This window comes from Neomonachus schauinslandi, chromosome 12, assembly GCF_002201575.2.
Source record: "Neomonachus schauinslandi chromosome 12, ASM220157v2, whole genome shotgun sequence".
NCBI lineage: Eukaryota > Metazoa > Chordata > Mammalia > Carnivora > Phocidae > Neomonachus > Neomonachus schauinslandi.
The window spans coordinates 34,764,828-34,782,874 of record NC_058414.1 but is presented as its reverse complement, the minus strand read 5'-3'; the positions used below and the strand labels follow the sequence as shown (position 1 = coordinate 34,782,874).

The 18,047-nt window shown below is 38.8% G+C and overlaps 1 protein-coding gene across 1 annotated transcript in view; it reads right to left on the bottom strand.

Moving 5' to 3' along the window:
- Nucleotides 1–17,047, bottom strand: part of AKAP9 (A-kinase anchoring protein 9) — a 156,716-nt gene extending 139,669 nt beyond the window's left edge. Inside the window, 1 exon segment of the mRNA XM_044920183.1 lies at nucleotides 16,780–17,047. Within this exon segment, the coding sequence (XP_044776118.1) occupies nucleotides 16,780–16,827 (48 nt within the window). The 5' untranslated portion in view covers nucleotides 16,828–17,047.
- Nucleotides 17,048–18,047: the final 1,000 nt, after the last annotated feature.

Below are 18,047 nucleotides of genomic sequence, written 5' to 3'. Positions count from 1 at the left end.
TTTAAAAAATATTTATTGACTGCCTATCACGTATGCAGCACTGTGCTAAAGGCAGTACAGTTAGTAATGAATCAAACAGATACACACCATACTCCTATGAATTGTAATCCAGGTCGGAAGAACAAATTAAACAAATATAGAAAAACACAGAAATACATCATTTCAAAAGAGAAAAAAATGCCTTGAAGATAAAGTATAGGTAGTAAAGAAAGCCTACAATGGAAAGATTTAATTTGGTTGGGGATGTCGGGAGAAGTGAGGAAATACCCTACTGGAAAAAAGAATATGAAGCTGAGATTTGAAGACAAATATGAGTTACTTGTCTAAGATCATAATCAGTTAAGTGGCAAAACAGAGTAAGAACACCTGACTCCAAATCCAGTATTTTTCCATTATACCAATTTATGTTCCATGCACTGAGTTCCTTTTTCTCCTTCATTTGTCATTATACTTCAAATCCTAGAACACTAAGTTCAAAGTCATGAATACATGAAATCACCAAACCAACAAATACTTTTTTGACAAAACTGGGGAAAAAACACCCACAACAACAACAATACACACACACACACACCCAAAAGAGAACATTGTAAAATATTTTAAAAATGTTATCTAGTCTCTCCAGTTTCCAAAAACAGCTGTGAGTTGAGCCATTTTCTATGTTTTTGCTGTAGAAAATTTAAGAAATCCTAATTAATTCTAATTATGGTGACTATTTGTACTTGTCAGTACTGCCTTTAAACCTTTTTAATATTCCTTAATGAATGCTACACAAGAATGTTGTACAAACTATTACAACAAAACTCCAGGGGCCTAACTATGAAAACAAAAGAAGATTAAAACAGTTGACCCAAAGACAATTTGTATGTGGGGCAACTGAAAAGCAAGGAAGACAAAAGCAACATTTTAAGGATGCTCTGAAGCGTATTTTCCAACAGTATCACGAACTGTTGGAAAATAACAGTGCCAAATAGCCCCCAAAATATCAGATACGGAAAAGACCTCAGAACTTTACATGACTGAGCCATCAGTCTTACTTATATTCTATAATCTCATTCAATGTATATTTTTTATTAGGTTTTGGAACACCTTCATGTTTAAGAAGAAAAGAGATTCTGCACTCTAAGGAATCATCTTACTTTTGCATATTTTAACACATTTCATCGTATGGCACATAGTAGATGCAAATATTTGTTGAATGAAAACAGTATTTCAAAAAGAATATGGATGACATATAATAGAATACTGAATCATTATGTCTAAAGAGAGTCTAATAAACTAGCTTTGTGATACTGGACAAGCCATTTGACCTCAGTAGAATCCAATTTCTTCAACTGCACAATGCAGAGATAGATTAGAAGGACTTCTTAAGATTTCTTTCAGTTTTGGGGCACCTGGGTGGCTCAGTCAATTAAGTGTCCAACTGTTGATTTCAGTTCAGGTCATGATCTCAGGGTCGTGAGATCAAGCCCTGCCTTAGGCTCCATGCTCAACGGGGAATCGCTCAAGATTCTCTCTCTGCATCGACACTGCTAGCACGGTGCACGCACACACACACTCTCTCTCTCTCTCAAACAAATGAACGTTAAAAAATAAAAGACTTCTTCCAGTTTTAAGGGCTCTCTTGAAGAACTGTTTTCAATTTTTCTTTGTCCTTTCTCCTCTTCCTACTCTCCATTATAAAGGAGGAAAAGTTAGAATTTTACATTACAAGAGTTTGTTTTTTTTTTTTTCTAACTGTTGCTTGAGGGGTGGCTGGGTGGCTCAGTTGGTTAAGCGTCTGGCTCTTGGTTTTAGCTCAGGTCACAATCTCAGGGTTGTGGGATTGAGCCCGGTGTTGGGCTCTGCACACGGTGTGCAACCTGCCTGGGATTTCCTCTTTCCCTCGCCCTCTGCCCCTCCCCCCCCCCTCTTAAAAAAAAACAACAACACACAAACAAAAACCATTACTTGAAAATCAATAAACAGTATCTATTACTAAATGACCCCAAATGAAAAAAGACAGATGCGCAATAAAAATTAGAATGATTACTTTATAGTGCTTAGAACAAATCTCTTCTAAGTACTTAAAATAATTAAAATACTGTTTTAGGCTCATGTTACTGATTATATGAAGTTAACTTATTTCAGAACAAATAACTAGATAGCAAGCTTCAGGAGGAAAGGGGTTTTTAATCAGAATCAAAGCCTACATAATACTCTAAGTCTAGAAGAGTGCCTGCACATAGGTTCTCAATGAGTATTTGTTGAATAAAAAAAGATAATTTTTTTTTTTAAGATTTTATTTATTTATCTGAGAGAGAGAGAATGAGAGACAGAGAGCATGACAGGGAGGAGGGTCAGAGGGAGAAGCAGACTCCCTGCCGAGCAGGGAGCCCGATGCGGGACTAGATCCCGGGACTCCAGGATCATGACCTGAGCCGAAGGCAGCCGCTTAACCAACTGAGCCACCCAGGCGCCCCGATAATTTATTTTTTATAAAAAGAGGCACCACTAAACAATAATTCTAGGTATTACTCCTCAGAATTTCAGAACATCTGCATAGTTTCTTTTAAAAAAAATGGGGTGCCTGTCTGGCTCAGTCAGAAGAGCATGTGACTCTTGATCATGGGGTTGTGAGTTTGAGCCCCACACTGGGTGTAGAGATTATTTAAAATAAATAATTTTTCTTAAAAGATGACATATCAGTTCTATGGTTACATTATTGCATAACCATACAATGTAACTGTCAAAAATAATGTTTTCAAACAAAATTTAATGTGAGAAAATGCTTTCAACATAAAGTCTGGGGAAAAGAAGACAAAATTGCACAGAGTATGATTCAAGTTAAGTTTAAAAATATACACAGAAACAAAGAATCAACAAACTAATAGTGATTATTTGTGGGTTGAGACTATGAGTGATTGTTTTCTTCTCTGAAAAATCTTCACTGCCTCTTTCCCCTCAGATCTGTAAAGAATATTCTGTAAAGAATATTCGCTAATAAAAATTATCATGGACTTATAAGTTAATATCACCATTTTTTTAAAGGACATAATACACATCTACCACAAATCTCATTCCAAAAAGCAGAGAGAAGGCAGAGCCCCAGGAATATGCTGTCCTGGGACCTTGCCGCTTTCATCAGCCTCTCCAGACACGGTTACCAAACCTCATAAGCATAACTGCCAACGCTGACAGGTCATTACATCTTCACTGTTCACATGCCATCCACCTGTTTCATTTCACTGTCATCTCAGTTATTAACAATGAACAGTGAGAATAATGGCACTCTGCCCCAATCTTATCTAGTCTCTCCATATTATGAAGCTTAATCTCCTTAAAAATAAATAAAAGCAGTGTACATCTCTTATAAAGAAGAATCCTTAAACCAAGATATATCTGTAACAGATACTATCTCTCTCAGCAACATAAATATATGCCAGTTTATCACTTGAGGTTTCATTCACAAGCCACAGGTTATAAACTATTATTCCTTCTGATATATGTATCTTCCTTTTGCAGGAATTCTCAAGTTAATAATGGAAGAACTGCTACATCTGGTCAGTTCAAAGGCCCATCCTGTCAGGTATCCAGTGTCCATCAACAGCTCTAAAGGACATCTGTCAGAGATCATTTATGTGATGTAATGAGGTATATAATAAACACACAAATACCAGTTTGTTTTTTCGCTTCATTTCCTCTTCCTACCTCATTCCCTCACACAGTCACTATTCCCCAAGAACTGACAGACCTTAGGATCACAATCTCTGCACAAATCTAAGCCCTTGGCACGTGCTGTGCATCAGAAGATGGACAAAAGCTAACACAGCAGCAATGTTTGTAACAACAAAAAAACTGGAAACAACCCAAATGCTCACTGGTACTGGGGCAAATTCCAATAATGGAATACTATGCAGGAGTGAACACTCTCTACATAACATTGAACATAAAGCAAATCACTAAAGACCGCTTGCAACATGATACCATTAAGTTCAAAAACAGGAAAACCAACAAACTGCTTATGTATATATATGTGATACAGAAAAGCAAAGCAATGATAAAATTCAGAATTGTAGCTACCTGAGGTGGTAAGTGGCTGGGATTAGATTTTCAAATGTATTTGAATTGCTTATTTCTTAAGCTGGGTAGTAAGTATAAAGGTAGTTTTTTTTTTTTTTTTTTTACCTTACCCATACATTTTTTAAGTAGGTTCCACACTGGGTGTGGGGCTTGAACTCATGACCCTGAGATCAAGACCTGAGCTGAGACCAAGAATTGGACACTTAACTGAGCCACCCAGGCATCCCTTACCTATACATTTTATATTTATCCTCTTGTAAGTGAAACATAATTAATTTAGGTATTTCTAAAGTATGCAGAACTTTCTTCTGAGGAAATTAGCCAGTGCTCCTACCATCCATGACACCTGGGTCTCTCCTGCTGCTCTAGTTTGAGAAAAGAAGTGAGTCAATTCAATTCTTCTAGAATTAGGGAACAAGGAGGCAAGAAAGATGTCCAGAAAGATAACAGAGGGGAGATGCATCTTATATGAATGATACAATAATCATATAAATCTATAAATATCCCTAAAATCAACCATAAAGTACAATTTACATGATAAACCTACTAGTCATGTTGCAGACTCAAATACTTTTCTCTGCTGTTTTCCTGCTGACATATATCATCCCTACTTCTTCAGCTGCACACCAAGGAAAGTAGCTGGCATATGACAGTTCATGATATACAATCACTCAGTGTTGCAGAATCACACATAGTGATGATGTTACTGGATCAGTAACTCTACTACATATTGAGGATCTTTCAAAAAATAATGAGTCTTGGGGTGCCTGGGTAGCTCAGTTGGTTAAGTGTCCAACTCTTGGTTTTGACTCAGGCTGTGATCTCATGGTTCGTGAGTCTGAGCCCCACGTTGGGCTCTGTGCTCAGCATGCAGTCTGCTTGAAGATTCTCTCCCTATGCCCCTACCCCCCCCCCAAATGAATAAATCTTTAAAAAAAATAGTGAGTCCAGGGGCGCCTGGGTGGCTCAGTTGGTTGGGCGTCTGACTCTTGATTTCAGCTCAGGTCGTGATTTCAGGGTTGTCGGCTCCCTCTCCCCCACCCCCACCCCTGCACTCACTCACTCTCTCTAAAAAACAAAACAAAACAAAACAAAAAGTAAGTCCTGGCTCCACCCCAGATATTCTGATTTCGGGATGAAGTGTGACCTAGGATTCAAAATTGAAGCTTCCCAGGTGCTTCTATTGTGCTGCAGTTTGGGAACCGCTAGGCTAGATGCTTATTCTATGAATAGACAGGCTTCCACTACTTAAATAAATTTTCTCTCCTCCTTCTTTTCTTAAAGTGTATATAGTGAGAAACAACCTCATTAAATAGAACAGATGTGGGGACTCATAATTTTTGGTCATGTGTAAACTGATGTACAGGCAAAGGAAGCTGATCTACAACAAGAGGAGTATCAGATATTGTGAAAGATAACAGATGATGTAGAGAACAGCACTGATTCCAAATGCTTTTTCAGTTTCCCATGAGGCCCAACTATATTTCATTTACCTTCCTTTGAAATCTATCTTTATAATAACCCTCTATCTTCTCTCCTTCACTTAAATAATACTAGGTTTTTGAAAATAAAAAAGCCCAGGGTGCCTGGGCTCAGGTCACCATCCCAGGGTCGTGGGATCAAGCCCCATGTTGCCCATCCCCCCCCCCCACACACACACTCAGGAGGGAGTCTGCTAGAGATTCTCTCTCCCTTTCTGTCTCCCTCTGCCTCTCCCCCTGCTCACACACTCTCTCAAATAAATAAATCTTAAAAAAATAAAAGAAAAAAGCCTTACTAGAATTAGGCTATTTGATTTACATTTAGCTGTATTAATCAAATCAATATTTTATAATCTTTTAAAAAATGGTTTAACTGCTTCATCTATATAGCAATAACAGAACTGCCACCGGGTGGCAGCATACCTACTTGACCATGGGATATATTCTTTGGAAAGGAATAACCTCTTCAAAGGTTAAACATATCAAACATATATTCTTTTAACAGTTTTCTGCTACTTTTAGGATAAAATCCATACTATTTTAAAGAGTACATATGGCTTCTCATTATCTGATCCCAGACTATTTCTCCAATCTAGTTTTCTGCTATGTAGCTTGATCCCCTATGCTCCAGCATGAAAAGGATAATGATGATGGTTAATACTTCTGAACACTTTTCATAGTCTGACAATATTCTAAGTGCTTTATAAGTATTAGCTGAATTCTCATAATAACCCCAAGGCAGGTACTATTATTATTCTCATCTTCCAGATGGGGAGTAGGGGCACAGAGAGGTTAAGTAACTTGCCTCAAGTCACAAAGCTAAAAATGGCAGAGCCATGATTTGATTCCAGATGGTCTCGTCTAGTCTAAGCTCATTACCACTACAATTATACTGCTTTTCACAACAACAACTTTGAAAAATTAGGTAGCATACACCACCTTTTCCTGATTCCCATTCATTCCCTAATCTGGAATCTACATTTCCCTTTCTGACCAATGGCTGCTAAAGCTAATGGTCACTTTTCAAGTCTCCATCATACTTGATTTCTCATTTTTGACTAGTGGTACTCCTCCTTACTTGAAACTCTGTCTTCCCTCAGTTTCACAGACATCATTGTCTTCTAGCTTTGTGAACAGTTTATGTATCAGTGTTCTTTGCAGATACTTCTTCACCTGCCTTTTTTTTTTTTTTAAAGATTTTATTTATTTATTTGAGAGAGAGAATGACATAGAGATAGCATGAGAGGGGGGAGGGTCAGAGGGAGAAGCAGACTCCCTGCTCAGCAGGGATCCCGATGTGGGACTCGATCCTGGGACTCCAGGATCATGACCTGAGCCGAAGGCAGTCGCTTAACCAACTGAGCCACCCAGGCGCCCTCTTCACCTGCCTTTTAAACATGGGTGCTTCTACAAAAGCAAACAAACAAACACAGGTGCTTCTACAGGATTCAACTCTCAGTCTGCATTAGTCTTCTTCCTGACTAAACTCCTCACTTCCAGAGTGTTGCTAGTATCTTTAAACCAAATATTTATCTCTAGCATGGGCTTCTGTCTTCAGCTCCAGACACATTCAATTTTACACTGGACCATTCCTCTAGGATGTCCTATAAGCACCTCCAACTCAACATATCCAAAACAAAACTCATTTTCATCTTACTCAAATATCTGTTTCCCTCCAAATATGCCCACATTTCCTATCTCAGATACCCATTTCATTCAAACTCTTCTCTTCCCCCAAATACGTTCATCTTCCTTATCTCAGAGACTAGCACCTACCTCCTTACAGTTGCTCAAGTCAGAAAACTAGAGTCAACTCTTGCCTTAGCCTGTTTGGGCTGCTATAACAAAATATTATAGACTTAGTAGTATATAAAGAAATTTATTTCTCACAGTTCTGGAAGCTAAAGTCTAAGATTAGGGGCCAGAAGATTTAGGATCCGGTGAGAGCCCACTTTCTAGTTCATAGGTGGTCATCTCTTTGCTATAACCTCACATGATGGAAGAGGCAAGAAATCTTTTTTGGAAGGGAACTAATCACATTCATGAGGGCTCCGCCCTCACGACCTAATTACCTCCCAAAGGCCCCACCTCCTAATACTATCATGTTGGAGGTTAGGATCTCAACATATGAATTTTGGGGAAACACAAACATTCAGACCATAGCATCTTCCTTACCCTTTACAACCAATTACCAAGGCCTCTCAATCCTACCTCCTAAACACTGATCAAAGATCTAAGAGCCTATGTAGGATTGAAGTTAAGAACACAATCTCTTTGGTCAGACAACTAGGTTTAAATCATTGCTCTGCCACTATGACGTGCAAATTACTTAACCTCTCCAGTTTTCCCACCTATAAAACAGGGATAGCAACAGTATCCACAGCTCTTAGAACAGCTATAAGGATTAAATGAGGTAATAAATAAAACCCTTAGCATAATGCCTAGCATTAGAAAGTGCTCCAGAACTGGTAGCTACTATTACTATCGAATTCATATTCTTTCTTCCACCGTCAAACTTCCCACTGCCCAAGTGAGCGATAATAAGGTAGGAACAGAAGTGTGGATAAATCAAGAAATATTTAGAAGGTAAAATTAGCAGAATGTGGTGACTGGCTGGATCTGAAAGGTTAAGGAGAGTGTCAGGGAAACCAAATAGAAGGTGAGGTAAAGTGGGCCTGGTTTCACTGGGTAGTGAATGGTGTTAGAATGAGAAGAAAAAGGCTAAATATGAGACAGATTTTGAATTAAAAAAACAAACAAACAAACGAATGGGATTGGGTTACAAGCTTGCAGGACCTAGGAAAATAGTCGCACAATACTTCAAAGGATTTTAGTTTTCAACTGAGATGCCTTCTGAATAGGTATAAACTACTACGCCTCTGAAATATGATTGCACATGAGATAGAAAAGAACTCTAGAACATTAAAAAAGTTTAAATCCAAATCCTAAAGGAAAAAAGACTACATATAGACTCTTCTGTCTTAAGATTAAAACCCTGAGGCCTACTGGGGCACCTGGGTGGCTCAATTGGTTAAGTGTCTGCCTGTCTGCCTTTGGCCCAGATCATGATCCCAGAGTCCTCCGACTGGATGGAGCCCTACAGGGGGCTCCCTGCTCAGCTGGGAGCCTGCTTCTCCCTCTCCCTCTGCCCCTCCCCTGCCACTCATGTTCTCTCCAGCTTGCTCTGCTCTTTCTCTCAAATAAATAAATAAATAAATAAAAACCTGAGGCCTATTAAAATTACCTACATTGGATTTTACCCTTTGAATTTTAAAATATATACTCTTCTCAACTAATATATATATATCTCCATCCCAAATTATCTTTTCTTCTCAAACTCTATTATAAAAATTGCTATTGGTGAAGTGGAAAAGTGAGAGTTCCCTTATTACAGGGAAGTCACTGAGTAAAAATGCTCAGACATGTATTTTCATTACAAAAGGAATTTATGCAAACCAAAATTTAAATACTAACTTGATAAATGTAAAAGATTTTACATAAAAATATTTCCAATATTTTTAAGTTGTCTATGAATAGAAAATAGTTTCTATAACTTTTAGCCAAAACCCATTATTTCATATATAAACTTCCAGCAGATACTTGCTAATGCAGTTTTTAAACAGTTTCTATTACCTTTCCCTTTAGAGTATGTACCTATTTGACTTAAGAAATCAACATATACATAACAGTCAACAGACCATAAATGGTGTGGTAATTAACTGGGATCATTGCCCTAAGTACATCGCAATTCCCTGTATCACCCTCATATACTTTAATACGTTAAATTTGATTTTTGATAGAGAACAAGTATTTTTAGTTATAATTGGTCCCTAACCCTATCTATCTTCCCTGGGGAAACAATAAGACAACATCAACTTGAGTAAAAGTGAAACTCCTGAGGAATAAATACAGCTTAATCACAGAGACCACAATAAATGATTCTTAGTGAACAAGGAATTTTGTAGTGTGTTCAGTATCAAGAGAAGAAAAAAAAGGGGAGAGCAAGAAAGTGATTTTACACCCTGTTTTTCAGAGAATTGTAAACCAGAGAACCTATTCAATCAATACAATTTACAAATTCGAATCTTTATAGATTAGGATTTTGAATAGTAAAGTTTAGTGTAGTTTTTACAAGTCAAAATAATATCTTTGGGGGCTTTAAGAAATGATCCCTTAAAAGCCAAAACAAAAATATGTTATACTAGTGAAATACTGTGTTCACATATGAAAATGACAGGCCTTTTTGTTACTGAACAAGACTAGGTTATTTTGTTACCACAGTGAAAATGGTTTGGTAATGTCCAAGCCAAAAACCCAACAGGTGTCCCTTTGACCAACTGCATGCTCTTGTAAAACAGCTGGTCATGGAATGAAATGACTCAATGGCCCACAGAGAACTCAAACTTCTGTATCATGCTCTAATCAATTCACCTAGAACCTCTTATTCAAAGCAAGAGTTTAAATTTTGGAAGAGCCTAGAAGTCTTTTAAAAAAAAAGCAAGATGGAAGATAATCCTACTGAGATGTATGGTTCTCTCTGTCTACCCCTCTCTCCTATCTGCCTGAGCATATGTATTCTCACTCTCTCCTTGCATATAGAAAAAATGCATACAATAACTAATATTATATAGCAATTGGCAACAACCCAATTAAAAAATGAGCAAAGGACTTAAATAGACATTTCTCTGAAAATAGACAAATGGCCAGAAAGTATATGAAAAGATGCTCAACATCCTCAGTCTTTAGGGAACCACAAATCAAAACACAAGGAGATACCACTTTCCACCCACTAGAACAGCTATAATAAAAATACAGAAAACAACAAGTGTTGGTGAGTATATGGAGAAACTGGAACTGAAACCTTCATACACTGCTGGTGGACATGTAAAATGTTACAGATGCTATGGAAATCCAGTTTGGCAGTTCCTCAAAAAACACATGATCCAGCAATTCCAAGAGAAATGAAAACAGGTACTCAGATACTTACATGTGAACGTTCACAGCAGCGCTATTCATAATAGCCAAATAGAGGAAACAACTCAAATGCCCATCAAGTGTAGTAAATGTTACATATGATGGAATATTATTCGGCCATAAAGGGGAATGAAGTATGGATGCATGGATGAAAAGAGCCAGACAGTAAGGATCAAATATTATAGGATTCCATTTGTAATAAATATCTGGAATAGGTACACTCATAGAAACAGAAAGCAGACTGGTGGTAGCTGGGGACTGGGGGAAGGAGGGAATGAAGAGTATCTGCTTAATATATAGGTTTTATACTGGGATGATAAAAATGTTTTGGAACTAAATGGAATCAGTGGTTGCGAAATGTGTATTTACTAAATGTTACTGAATTGTTCATTTTTATTATTATTATATATATATTTTTTAAAGATTTTATTGATTTATTTGACAGAGAGAGACACAGCAAGAGAGGGAACACAAGCAGGGGGAGTGGCAGAGGGAGAAGCAGGCTTCCCGCCGAGCAGGGAGCGCGATGCGGGGCTCGATCCCAGGACCCTGGGATCATGACCTGAGCGGAAGGCAGACGCTTAACGACTGAGCCACCCAGGCGCCCCCTGAATTGTTCATTTTTAGATGATTAATTTTTGTTAGGTGAATTTCATCTCAATTTTAAAAATCATAGCTTCTTTGTATCTCGCACCAGAACTTAAGTTCTCAATCACTATCTCATTTGTTCTCCAAAACACCTCTTGAGATTCATGTCCTGCAACAGGATTATGCCCATAGACAATAAAGCACAGAATTTGTGATAATTTATATAAATGCTTGCTAAGTAAAAGTCCATAGTTGCAGCTGTAGGCGGTCAAAAATGTCAGCTGAATAAGCAAATAAATGTTTCCAAAGTCCTAGTGTCTTTTCTAGTATGCCAAATAGCTGTATTACAAATTCTCACACATATATACCCCAGATGCAAAACAACCTCTATAAATAAACTTTTTAAAATTTTGAAGTTTTGGGGCGCCTGGGTGGCTCCGTCGTTAAGCGTCTGCCTTCGGCTCAGGTCATAGTCCCAGGGTCCTGGGATCGAGCCCCGCATCAGGGTTCCTGCTCAGCGGGAAGCCTGCTTCTCCCTCTCCCACTCCCCCTGCTTGTGTTCCCTCTCTCGCTGTGTCTCTGTCAAATAAATAAATAAAATCTTAAATTTTTTTTGAAGTTTTTCCAAATTAAAGTTTTAAAGAGATGCTAACCAATGAAATACGATGACTAATTTCAACTTTAGTGGAATCATAAAAAAATTTAAATAATGTTCCTTATCATTTAATGTTTAACAATTTACCATGAGAAATTTTTCTAGTTCCATATTAGAAATTTACTTATATTTCAATAATTAGTAGCCTATAATAGGTATTTTACAGTCATAGTTTATCTCTTCCTACAAACCTTATATATAAAGGTAAGAGGTATTTTTGTTTAAAAATAATTCCTGTCCAATCTTGTCATATTCTAGCCACTTGGATATATCCTGTCTTTTTCACTTCCTCTCTTCCATGTGCTCATTCAACTTTCACTTTCACTGACGGGACACCACAGACCTCTTTGGTAAGTCTCTCTTCATTAGATCTTACCACTCTTTCACCCACTTCTTGCCACTTCTTGGATTTGCTTTAGAAACCTTTCTTCACTATTCACTTTAAAAAGACTATTCTGCCCATACTTTCCTCCATATTATCCCTCTTAAGGCTCATAATCTAAAAAACATGTCTTGTTTTGTTTTTCAACAAAGCCTGAAGGTCATGAATTAATTTTTAAGTCACAATGCACAACGGTTAGAATAAATGATGATGGAAAAAAATGACAATAAAGGTATCAAACTGCTGTATCCACTCTGAAGCTAAGTAAGCTATGACACATAAAGAATAAAAAACTACAAGGTCTTTGGGGTGCCGGGCTGGCTCAGTGGCAGAGCATGCAACTCCTGATCCTGAGGTTGTGAGTTCAAGCCCCACGTAGACCTTACTCAAAACAAAAACACACACACACAACTAGAAAGTTTTAAAGAAACAAGAATGAAGAGCAACTTTCTTAGTGGTGGTGTAGTGTATCTGAAATACGCAAAGAACAATCATGCACCATAAGTAACTTTGTCTATCAGAGTGTAAACAGTAATTGAAAAGTCCAGCTATCAATAACCTAATACACAGCTTGCATAGAGTCCTGTCCTTTTTTGCATACAACTGGCACTACTTTTCAAACTGAAAATGCTCATTAAACAAATAAAAATCATATAATTACTAATTAACTGAATGCAATAGGCAAAATTTTTAATGATTATTCAACAAATAATGCCAAATATATACAATGCTGAATAGCTGGTACAAACTTTGGTTTTACTGAATTCTGCTACATGAATAGAATGTTAAGTATACCCAATGTGAATTTATAGTAGTAACATTAATTAATACTAAATACCCAACTGTCCTCTAATTTTGTTCACTAATATTACAATACTTCCTTTATATAACAGTGTAAATAATTTCACTTGGAGAAAAATGAAGTCATTTAAAAGTAGTTTAACACAAAGACAGCCTATGTAGTGCCATCTCCATCAGCACCTTGTAAATGGGATTAGCCCAGCTCTGAAAATATTTACTTAATAATGCAGTAATGTCTCACATCTCCATGGGTCAGGCTTCTTGCTATATTAACACTGAGGAAGTAGCTGAGGACTCAACAGCAACCAAAAAACCAACAAGTAGAAAAACTGAACTATCATAAAGCCCACTCACTGGCCTCCACTGGCTCTGATTTTTATAAACCATTCTATCAAACTCACTGAGTTTTGTAGTCACAGCAAATCTCAAACAGCAAATTAGGGAAAGAGGCAGATGAGATGGAGCAAGGCAAGACGAGTATGACCATGGCAATGAGAACAGACAAAAAGGAAAAAAGAATTACAAAACAGAAAAGAAGTCTATGCAAGGCTAATAATACAGGCTCCCCCAACTATGTAATATAAGCAACACTGGAATTAAGAATTAGTTGCAGAACTACACCAAAGTGAGGGCCTTTAGGAAACCTACCTTTTCTGTGCCGCATTTTTTTATTCTCTATAATAACCATACAGTAGGATGAGTTCTTCATCCTGCTGTATTTGATAAGCTTTTACTGTATTTAAAAATGATTTTTAAGCATTTTTTTACTGATCCTAAAAGAAATATTGTAGAGAATTTGGAGAATACTAAAGTGTAAAGAAAATTAAAATTGCCAATAACCCAGCACCCAGAGATAGCCATCATTTACATCTTAGTGCATTTTTTCCAGGTGTCTTCATATATAAGTATGTACATATACTTTATATGATAACATTTTTATTAACCTGACATTATTTGTGGACATTTTCCCAACTCAAAAAGTCTTTATAGCACTATCTTAATGGCTACATATACCAGAATTTATTCTATCATTGCACATTTTGGTTGCTATTTTATAAAGCATACTGTACTGCAAACAAGCCATAAAAAATAATCATTTATAAAATCTAGATACAGAAAGGAAATTTTTCAATGATCAGCTTACCAAACACCACGAAAAAAATTAAAAAGTATGGTTCATAAAATCAGATTATCAAATGCAATATTTAAGTTCAATGAACAAATAAGACATTCAGAAAGCCAAGTTTCTAAGTAAGTTTTAGAAATTATCAGTTTAGGGGCGCCTGGGTGGCTCAGTCGTTAAGCATTTGCCTTTGGCTCAGGTCATGATCCCAGGGTCCTGGGATCGAGCCCCACATCGGACTCCCTGCTCTGCGGGAAGCCTGCTTCTCCCTCTCCCACTCCCCCTGCTTGCATTCCTGCTCTTGCTGTCTCTCTCTCTGTGAAATAAATTAATAAATCTAAAAAAAAAAAAAAAGAAATGATCAGTTTAAGTGATTTCTGATGCCAGCAATAACAGACTTTCAATTAAGAGAATTCTGGATTACTGCTATTAAATCACAATATTCTAGTAAAGTAGTACCTACAAACAACTATAGTCATTCTGCTCATTCATTCATTAAGCAAGTATTTTATATGGTAGGCACCATCATTGGCTGCCTTAACATCAAGAGCCTTCTTTGTAGTCTCAAAAACAAGGTAGCAGTATTTAATGCACTTTTACAAAGGAAAAAATTCACCCCAAATCCCACTGTACCTCCTCTCTCATTGTACTTACTACCCAGTGTCTAGTCTCTCCCACTAAACTGTGAGCAACTTGAGAAAAGAGACTGACACCACCTCTGAATTTCCAACTTTTGGTATAAAACAGTTCAACAAAGGTTTGCTGAATGACTTTACAAATTTTTTAAGTCTTAATCTAAAAGCACACAAGTTTAAACAAATGGAATAATGTATACACTAATTTTAATGATGCAATTTTCATTCTATTTCTCATATTCGTATTGGTCTTCATAATGTTAGTGACTGCATAATATTCCATTGCACTTACATGATACGGTTTAGAAAATAATTATTCTAATATTCTCTTTGAATGTTGTTTCCAGTGTTTTTAGATTGTACAGCTAATGTTCCAGCAAACATATCTTGCCTTATAAATCTGACAGATTTATTTCTGACTAGAAAAATTGGGCTCAACTCTAGAAGACGATAATCTTCTACAATAAAAGTGAATATCAAAAGAAAAAAATTTTCACCCCAAAGGCAGAGTTTTGAAGGACAGACAAAAACACACATACACACAAAGAAAATAGAATTTTTTTTTGGCCAAATCAATCTAAATAAATCCTCTGATATGATATGTATCACCCAAAGTAAAGAATATTTTGTAGGACTGCTTCATGCATTATCTTTAGGAAACATACTTCTGGGGACAGGCAATACAAACTCTGAATTAAGAAACAAAATGTCTAACTAGAACATCAATGGTTTCCAAAGGAGGCACACACTACCTCCACCTTCTTGGATTCAGAGCTTGCTCAGACCCTCAGGTTACAGAAATATAATCAACTTTGGGCTTCTGAAGATGTCTTGATTCCCCTTTTCCACCATTTACAGATTTTAAAGTAATAATCTACCAGGTAATATAAAAGCACTCAAGCTTTGATCTTAGATAGAAGGGACTTATGGGAAAGCCAACTGTACTTCAGAAATATGAAGCTAGTTTATATGCATACTCATCTAAGAAACTTGTGTTGAGCATCTACTATGGCATCTCTGCAGTATGGCCCTTCAATGATTACTGAAATCATGGAGCCCGCCTCCTTTGTTTTATTTGGAGGGAGCAAAGGAGAGGAAGAAAGAAAAACAGTTAACTATAATTTAATCGTGGTCCAAGTATGATTGCTAACAATTATCTCTAATAAGGCAGGATATAATCTATAAAAGGTAACGTCGTCATAACGGAGGAAGGGGGCCTTTGAGACCAGCTAGAAGATATGCTCGAATATGTAATTTTTAAAAGAAGTACGCTATTTAATTTATACCTTGTCTATATCAAATTTTTCACGAAGCCCAGTGAGTAATACCTGCTTATAGTCTTGTACTGTTTGCTTTATAGTTTTTCTTTCACGCAGGCATAAAATAGGGACTCTCTGAGACATATATAACAATTCAATTATTTGAAGCAGGAATTCTATAGATGGCTTAGAATATGGTACCTTTCGTCCCCCGCCGTTCCATTCACAGACTGCACTAACATTCCACACAATACAAAAGCGCATGCCATGACAAAGACCTCCAAACAGAAACATATAAAGCTATGTTTCTAAAACGCCCCTAAGGCGAACTTCACAGCTGGCACTTGTGGCACACTCAAGCCACCGCTAAGGCAGCTGTCACAGGCCAATCACATACACAACAGTGCCAGCGTGCCACCAAGGAAAGCTAAGCTGATGATCGGCGTACAAATCCCCCACCAAATAAAGAAAAGCCCTAAATCCCCACCCTGAAAAGCACAATGCCTGCACTACCCAGGAAACTCCCTAAAACAGCGAAAGGCTGGAGATTTAGAACCAATAAATACCAGCTTATAGCTATACGGTAAAGGAAGGGTTTTATTTGAGCATTCACAAGAAAGAAGTGAATCTGCTAGGTAGTAACACCAGGCTTTTTCAATTGGAAAAAGGAGTAGAGGGCAAGGGGAAAATTCAGGTCCTGCAGCCCCTCCCTCCCGGGCAGGGAACCGGGCTGCTGCGATCTCCGTTTGCCAGGCCCTCTCCCACCCCTTTCCAGCCACCACCTCCCACCGCGGGCCCAACAGCCTCCGGCTCTCTTACCTTCGCTTTGCCGGCCTCCAGTTTCTTCTGTCTCTCCTCGTCCTCCATGGCCTCTGAAGGGAAAGCTGGGGGAAGACAGGGAGAGGGTCGGGGGTAAAAAGGAAAGGTCGATTCCGATAGAGGTGGGACCGCAAGATCCGCCGCCTAAGGAGCAGGGCCGGGCCTGGCGCTCCCCCCCGCCCGGCGTGGAACCAGTCTCCGCGCTCACTGGCTGACCGTCCTCAGCCGCACGGGCAACGCCGTCACCGCCGCCGCCATCTTCGTCTCCACGTAAACACACGGCAAGGCGGGAGCGGGGGGGGGGGGGGGGGCACGTCGGTCCGCGCAGACGCCGCGAGCCCCGCCGCCCCGGGCAGGTGCGCTCGCGGCCCCGCCCCGCGCGCCGCCCCGCCCCCGCTGGGCCCGGGCGGCTTTGCCCGGGCTACCCCGGCCTGGACCCCGCCTCGGACCCGGGCTCCCACAGGCGAGAAACCCACGAGGTTGAGCGCCTTTCCTCGGGGACGAGGTGGTGGTGGCGTGGCTGAGGAGCTCGGAGAGAGGGGGTGTGCCAGGGGTGCCGGCAAGATTCCGCCCACCGTGCAAGGGACTCAGTGGTCGCTTTTAAAACATTGAGATTTTTCAAGTTACAAAAATAATATATTCCTAACGGCGAAGTTGGTGACTGATGAAAAGCCCAAAGGAAAAGACCCACCGGACGTTAGTTTTTCAACCCAGATCGACTCCTCCAGTCGAAGAACTGGGAGATCAGCCAGCAGCTCTCAGTACTTCTTTCGCTCAAAGTCGCTCCCTTTTCCCCACATCGGCCCGCCCAATCTCCGATTCATCCTTCAAGGCCCACCTCACAAGCCGCCCCAAACAGCTTTTCTGATCTCTTTGTTGCCTCCACCGGTTAGGAGTATCCAGTCATAACTTAATCCCCTTCCACTCCTCCTTGGATCTCCCTCTTAGCAATGATGTCCTGAAAGGAGGGTAGGCTTTGGAACCTGGGTTGGGGACAAAAGCCAGTATACACTTTCTAGCTTGAATGACCTTGAACAAGTTACCTGTCCTCCCTCAGCTTACCTGGAAGTTTTGAAAGGGCTGTTAATATATGTGAGTCAATATATGTGACTGCCTCTGACGTACTAAAATGTCCTTAATTAATGGTGTTTTTTTTCTCTTCTCGTATTTCCTTTATGTACTCTGTATATTTTAGTAATTTATGCACCACTTCTTAGTTCACCTTATACTCTAGAGTCCTTGATGGCAGTGACTGTCTTGCTTATTTT